This window comes from Myotis davidii, unplaced genomic scaffold (assembly GCF_000327345.1).
Source record: "Myotis davidii unplaced genomic scaffold, ASM32734v1 scaffold30, whole genome shotgun sequence".
In the NCBI taxonomy this organism is placed as follows: domain Eukaryota; kingdom Metazoa; phylum Chordata; class Mammalia; order Chiroptera; family Vespertilionidae; genus Myotis; species Myotis davidii.
Window position 1 is genome coordinate 676383 of NW_006282874.1, and position 7423 is coordinate 683805.

The 7423-nt window shown below is 62.0% G+C and overlaps 1 protein-coding gene across 1 annotated transcript in view; it reads left to right on the forward strand.

Moving 5' to 3' along the window:
- The window catches only part of COL22A1 (collagen type XXII alpha 1), a 109580-nt gene that overhangs the window by 95599 nt on the left and 6558 nt on the right, over positions 1–7423 (forward strand). Inside the window, 6 exon segments of the mRNA XM_015561428.1 lie at positions 55–108; positions 366–419; positions 2573–2626; positions 3506–3577; positions 4024–4059; positions 5579–5623. Of these exon segments, the coding sequence (XP_015416914.1) occupies positions 55–108; positions 366–419; positions 2573–2626; positions 3506–3577; positions 4024–4059; positions 5579–5623 (315 nt within the window).

A 7423-nucleotide genomic window follows, 5' to 3' on the forward strand; every position in this document is an offset into this window, starting at 1 on the left:
GGTTCTGCCTCTCCCTCCCTCCCAGCGCTGCTTCCTTTCTGCTTTTCCTTCCAGGGAGAGCCCGGGGCCATGGGGCCCCCCGGCCAGGAGGGGTCACCAGGAAAAGATGTAAGTGGGCGTCCTGGGGGCCTGGCTGGGCCTGGGGGAGCAGGCGTGTAGGGGAGGTGCAGAGGGCTTCACCGAAGGACCAGGGGCCCCCAGAAACTACCAGAGAGGAGCTCATGGGGGCACCTGCTGGAGTAACTGGCAGTTATGGTGAACTTTGCACAGTTTGCTGGTCTTGGGTGGCGAGGCGAGCCACGGTCCACATGTGTCCCATCGCAGTCCTGCGTGACTCGGTGATAACGTCCCTCTCTCCGTTCCAGGGGGATGCTGGACCCGCGGGGCCGCAGGGTCCCCAAGGACCGAGGGGCCCACCGGTGAGTTTCGCCTTGAGACCCACGTGCACCATGTGTCTGCGGGTGATACCTGGTGGTTTACCCCGCAGCCCCACGTGCTGTTAAAAGCCTCAACAGGTCCTGGCCGTTAGAGCGTGGTGACCGCCCTGAGTTCCCCAGCATTCCGCCCACACCCCACCTCTTTTCTGGAACCACCTATCCAGTCAGAAATTTAAAAGGTGCCACCTGGTTGGGCAGGGCTGGGCCCTCGGGCATGCATTCCCAGTGGGGGTGCTGTCACCCCAAGGGACACACGTGGTTCTTGTGGTGCAGAAACCCTTCATATATTAACCAGTGTGCACACGGAGCAGGCACACACGTGTGTAGCTGTGATGTTACCATGTCCCAGGGGTGGTGAGGGAACAGAACAGGGTCAGGCAGGGGGAGGGGCTGTGATAACAGGTGGAGGCATCCCGGCCCCTCTGCCCTGGCATCGAGCTTCCGCCCCAGGACCCAGGCTTTTCTCTCGGCCTCGGCCTCGGCCGGGAGCATCTGCTGCCCTGACTCAGGCGGCTCCTCCAGCCCCAGCGGGTTCTCACCACCTTGAACCAGACGCTGCCTGTGTCCGATATTGGCAGAGCCCAGTGTCAGGGCTGCCCGGCATCTACGTAACTCACTCACGGAGGCCTCCCCAAACCCTGGGAGGCAGATGCCACTCCTGTCTCCGTTCACAGACGAGAACGGGGGGCACAGAGAGGTCAGGTAACTTGCCTGAGACCACACAGCGACTCAGGGGCAGAGCCAGGGTCTTGACTCAAGGCTGCCGCTTAATTCAGCACCTTCCTGGGCCACAGTTTGCGAGATTTCCTCCCCAGAAGCACCACTGGCAGGAGGGTCCTGGTGGGAGGTTGGAGCTCAGAGCCGTGGGGAGGGGCTGGGCACTGAGGGGGCCCCGAGGATGAGCGGGGCCTGAGCAGGGCCCACAGCCCAGGAGGGAGCCAGGCCTCAGCCCCGTCGGCCCCGAGTTAGCAGGTGGCAGGTGCCGGCTGAGAGCTACCCTCCTGTGCACACCGCCCCGCAGGCGCCCTGAGCGAATGTGTCTTGGCGCCTCCCTCCCACAAACGCGAGGGCTGGAGGGAGGAGGGGCAGAGAGATGCGAAGTGCGTATTTTTAGAGCCACACAGATGGGTGGTGGGTGGGCGGAGGGAGGAGCGCCCGGCAACCCTCCCTGGAGGGGGTGAGCGGGAGGTGGTCCCACACACAGGCTGGCTGACCACGCAGGCCCCATGCCTCAGTTTACCCACCTGTGCCACAGACATAAGGACAGCTATGGGACAGCTTTTTAAAAATATGTATTTTTATTGATTTCAGAGAGGAAGGGAGAGACAGAGAGAGAGAGAGAGAAACATCAATAATGAGAGAGAATCATTGGTCGGCTGCCTCCTGCACTGCCCACATTGGGGATCAAGCCCACAGCCGGGCATGTGCCCTGATAGGTTCATGGGTTAATGCTCAACCACTGGGCCATGCTGGCCAGACACGTGCACTTTTAGGCCCAGGAGGCCCTACTTGTGATCCTACTGACAGCCATGTCCTGATGAGGTTGGGTACATGCGGTGGGCTCAGGTCGCCTGGGTCCAAGCTCACTTCCCTTTTGGCAGGTGACCTGGCATTTCTGTGCTGGTTGGAGTGTGTGCCTGTGGTGAGCGGTGGGTGGGGCACTGGAGCCTGGCATGTAGGTGACCCTGCACGAGCCACGCCTCCAAGCCTCAGTATTCTCATCTGTTAAATGGGAATAAGGGCGCTCTTGGGGGAGGGAGGCAGTGCAGAGAGGTCAGCTGGGAACAGTGTGGCTGGGATGTGAGCAGTTTTGCATGGGACTGTTTGTCCTTGAGACGCTGTGAGTGAAGGACGTGTGGATGCACGGGTGGACAAGGTCATGGTGAGTGACGGTGCGGGGCCGGGGGCACTGGCTGCTGGGTAGGCTTTTTCACGTGCCTGGACGCATTTAACTCTACAATATTATGAACTTGATATTCCGAGCTCCTGTTGGAAGCTCCTGTGACTCAGGAGCCATTGACAGGGGCCGCGCTGCTGGAGCAGCTCCTGGTGAGAAGGCAGGTCCCCGCCCCCGGACTCCCTGCCCATCACTGGCTCTGTGCCCTGCAGCAGTCTCCCTCTGCTTCTCCCTGCAGGGCAAGAGTGGATCGCCCGGGACTCCAGGGGACCCCGGCCCCATGGGAAACCCAGTGAGTATCGCCCTGGGCTGCGTGACAGAGGCGGGCCGGCTCTGGAAGGGGCGGGTGGCTCACGTCGCACGTTGTCTGCTCTCCGTCCCTCGCAGCATCGGTGGGAAAGCATGGGGTTCGCGGGGCAGAAGCAGGCGGCGGAGGCAAGAGGGTGCAGGCAGGCCTTCTTTACAGTCTCAAATACATGGGGAGGGGAGGGGAGAGGGAAGGGGACATAGAGAGGATAAATGGTGATGGAAAAAATAAAGAAATTAAATAGATGCGATTATGCAGTTGGCTCCCTGTGGACAACCACAGGCATCCAAGGAGCAAACCTATTAAAGACTTTTCTGTAAATGGGTCATAAAACGGCCCAGCGCTGCTGGCTGTGCTCAGATGAAGAGTCGGGGTCAGGCAGCAGGGACAGTGCACAGCAGGGATGGGCGTCCTGCTGGTTCGGAGGGGGGATGGGAGGTGAGAAGGATCAGGGGATACCGAGTAGGGAGAGGGTGGGACGAGTCACCAGCAAAGTCCTGGTCCCTGGAGAGGGGATCCGGGGTCGGGGTCAGGCCTGCTGGGGGCGGACATGGTGGGGAAGATGGGTCTTTGATGGATTCCAGGCTCAGAGATGCCGGCCTGTCCGTGCGTCTCCTCCCAGCCCCGTCTCCTGTATGTTTTGTTGTGGTTAATCCTCACCCAGGATACATCCTCCATTGATTTTTTGTAGAGAGATTGGAAGGGAGGGGGAAAGACAGAGGGAGAAACATCGATGTGAGAGAGACACATCGGTTGGTTGCTGCCCGCACGCACCCTGACGGGCCAGGGATCTAGCCTGCGACGGAGGTACGGGCCTCAGCTGGCACTTGACCTTGAAGAGCTAACCCGGTTCTCCCTCCACAGGGCCAAAAGGGCAGCAAAGGCGAAAATGGCAGCCCCGGGCTCCCTGGCTTCCTGGGTCCCCGCGGGCCTCCGGTAAGCAGAGCACCCCAAGGGTGCCGAATGCCTGCCTCTCGGGGTACAGTCCACGTGTCCTTCACCCCCGGGTCCTCAGGTCCGCCTGAGGGTTACAGCGACCTGGTGTGCAGTCCAGGGTGCCTCATGCACCGGGTCACACCTGTGGGGGCCTCACCGCCCTGCGCCCTAATCGTGAGGCCCGGCGCCCCTCCTGAGCGCTGCGCTTGGCCTCCTCCTCCTGCCTGGAGGTCTCCCCACCTGGAGGTCTCCCCGCCTGGAGGTCTCCCCGCCTGGAGGTCTCCCCGTCTCCCGCGCAGGCTGGCCCACAGCCCTGCCGAGGCCCCTGCTCAGCTGGTCCGGCGAGGTCTGGGCTGGAACGGGATTGGGTGGACTGTGTTTTGAGGACAGTCCGTGACCTGTGATGTGCAGCCGCTGAGCTAACCATGTCGTGTTCTGTCTCACAGGGGGAGCCCGGCGAGAAGGGAGCCCCAGGCAAGGAGGCAAGTGTCGCCCCTCCCGCCCTCCCTGGGTGACCCTTTCCTATGCAGATGCGGGCCAGCTCCACGGGGGTGACACAGGGAGTCCCCCAGGCCCTGGGCCTGGCCAAGCTCCACACTTGCTCACTGCTTTCTGAACGGGGGTCCAGAGTTTAAATTGGCAAGGGCCCCACCAAGTCCGTAGCTGGTCTCAGGTACCATCTTTTTAAAAAAATATATTTTTATTGATTTTAGAGAGGAAGGGAGAGGGAGAGAGAGAGAGAAACATCAGTGATGAGAGAGAATCATTGACGGGCCGCCCCCTGCACGCCCCACACTGGGATGGAGCCCGCAACCCAAACATGTGCCCTGACCGGGAATGGAACCGTGACCTTCTGGTTCCTGGGTCGATGCCCAACCCCTGACCCACACGGCCGGGCAAGGACCCCGCCTTTGGAATGAGGAAGACTGCTCCCCTCTGCGCCTTCGGGTCACTTTCTGAACCGGAGCAGCCGGGTCGGAGGGCTCTGTACCCAGGCAGCGGGTGCCCCTCCCCGGCCATGCCCCAGCTCATCGGGCGAATCGCTCACTCACCCATCGATCCCTGCTGCCTGCTGCTCACTGGTGACGGGAGAGAAAACCCCGCCAGCTCCCCGGCCCGTGGCTGCCGCCACAGCAGCCCTCCCTGGCTCCCTGCGCCTCTCGGCCAAAGTCTAGGCTCTGAGCAGGCACCCAGGTCTCCCCAACCTGACCACCCCGCTTTCCACCCCTGTCCCCTGCTGCCCGGCCACACTGTGCCCCCCATTCCCGTCTCCAGAGAGAGGCATGGGGTCCTGTAAAATGGCTTCAGGACCGATGGAGTTTGGTTGCTATGACATTGACAGAGACTTGGTGGCCGAGACAACAGACGTGTATTTCTCAAAGCTCTGGGGACCAGGGAGGTCCAAGGTCAAGGTTCTGGCTGACTGGTTTCCTCCCTCCCTCATTGCGCTAGCCGGCCACTGAGTCCCCAGGCCCACTCCCCCTCACCCCATTATGGGGGCCCTCCCTCATGACCTCATCCAAACCTAATCACCCCAAAGACACCCCCCACCTCCTAATACCACCCATATGAATTGGGACACGAACATGCGTCCATAGCAGACGGGGAGTGTGCCAGGGGGGGAGGGGAGGTGGCTGGCTGCGGCCACTGGACAGCAGGGCCGCACGCTCCTGCATCTGGAGTCATAGACCTCACCACTGTGTGGGAAGGGCGGGGAGGGGGAGGGGGACAAGATCCTGATGAGGACAGTCCCCGGAAAGGGGAGGAGACGGGGAAGGGGGCCGAGCGTGAGCGGGTGCCACGGGCCAGGGTGGGCCTTGGCGGGAGGAGGCCAGGGGAGGAGGGGACCAGGCCTGCAGGGTCCGCATGAAGAGGGGGCTCTTGGAGCAAGGAGTTGAGACCCTTGTCCTCAGCACAGAGGTCGGGTAGAAGCTCCAAGGGTGGAGGTGCCCGCGCCGAGGGGCCGCCCGGTGAGTGACCTCTGTCCTGGGTTCATTGCAGGGCGCCCCCGGGAAGCCCGGAGCAGCAGGACCCAGCGGAGAGAGGGTGAGTGGGAGCGTGCCACCTGCAGGTGACGCTTCAGGGGCCGGGACTCTGTCCCCACGCTGCCTGCACAGCCGCCCGGAGAGCGGACTCCTCCGTCCGCAGTTCTCGGAGGCGGGTCCTGTCCACCACCTTGTCGTAGTCAGTGCTGTTGGTCCCCATGCCCCCCCTTTTTAATAATTTTTTATTGATTTCAGAGAGGAAGGGAGAGAGAGAGAGAAACATCAATGATGAGAGAGAAGCATGGATCGGCTGCCCCCTGCACGCCCCACACTGGGGGTCGAGCCCTGACCGGGAATTGAACTGTGACCTCCTGGCTCATAGGTCGATGCCCAACCACTGAGCCATGCTGGCCGGATGGTCCCCCTCTTTTGGTTGTTATTTGAAGCAGTGACGTCATTGCAATTACAAATGCCAAGGATGTGAGAGCCCGGGACAGCTGCCCTCCCTGGGCACATCTGTGTGCACCGCGCTGGGTGCCCAGAGCCAGGCTTGTCACCCGGGGTGACAGGGAACAGGTGTTTCCATAATGAATTGCTTGGTGTGATGCTCAGAACGCCTCCCTTAAGTTTCGTTTCTCCAAAAAGCACAGAGGGGAAGTCATTTATTCTTTTAGCAACACCAGTGGGGGAGGGGCATCCTCACAGGGTGACAGCGCCCCTGCCTTCGGCGGATTAAACACCGTGTGCCCACGAGCCTCCGCTTGGTCGCCTGTCACCCTGTCGCCCCACACAGTGTCGCCGCCCCACCCCAGGCGTGTCTTCCCGCGTCCTGCAAAGCGTTCACCTTGGTTTTCTTCCGAGTCGGGTGGCAGGGAGAAGCCCTGCGCCTCTGGTGTCCCCTCCCTCTGTCCTGTGGCTCCCGGTTCTGAGGCTGAGCCAGGAAAGGGCTACAGATGAGGCGGTACTGAGGGGTTTCCCCCCTGCCCCGGCCCGGTGTCCTGCAGGTGCCCCAGGAGCTCTTGCTGCGGGAATGGCTGGAGGTTTGGTTGGGAGCCAGGACACTCAGCCCCCAGTTAAGAATCTTCTCTAGGCCCAATCAGTACGCTGAGCGTGGCCGCCACGTTAAGTGGTTCGGTGGAGCGCTGCCAGGGAGCGGCAGGCACTCGCCCTGCGCTCCGGGAGCCGGGAGCAGGACAGGCCTCTGCCACAGAGGGTGCTGGGCCGGGTGGTAGGAAACGCTGGGCCCCGAGGGGAGGCACCTCGGCACCAGGTGCCCCGGGCCCTGGGCCACGATCCCGATGAGGACAGCCCCCGCGACGTGATCGCACCTGAGACGTGGAGTGACCGCCTCGGGTCTGGCGAAGTTCATGTCAAATTCACGGCTCTTTCATCGTTGGTGAAGTCAGACAGACACATAGATAGTGCAGGTTGCAAAAAGTGATGCAGTGAAAGCAGGGCCTCTCCCCCAGGGCCTGGGTCCCTGTCCCCGCCCAGGGTCCACGCAGAGGACTGCGGGTGGGTGTGCGATACACCTGTGTGTTCCCCTGCTTATCGCCCGGAATCGCCCCGACTCGCCCGCTGTGCTGTTTCTTTGGTTCTTCCTGGGAACGTATCCGCCGGCGACGTTGCATAACTACCCGTCTGCCTTTGCCACGGCTCCGGGCACGTCCACGCCAGGGCCCCGTCCAGTGGTCACCTGTTTCTGGTCTTTCCCCCCATTTCTGCCTCCCTCTTCCCCTGCCCCACAGTGGGGTCTGCTGACCTTGAGGCCGGGCATGTGACCACCATGTTTTCAGACCCTGGATCACTGAGTCCTGCTGGTCAGCTACACAGTAGCACACGGGACCCCGCCCCCCCCCCC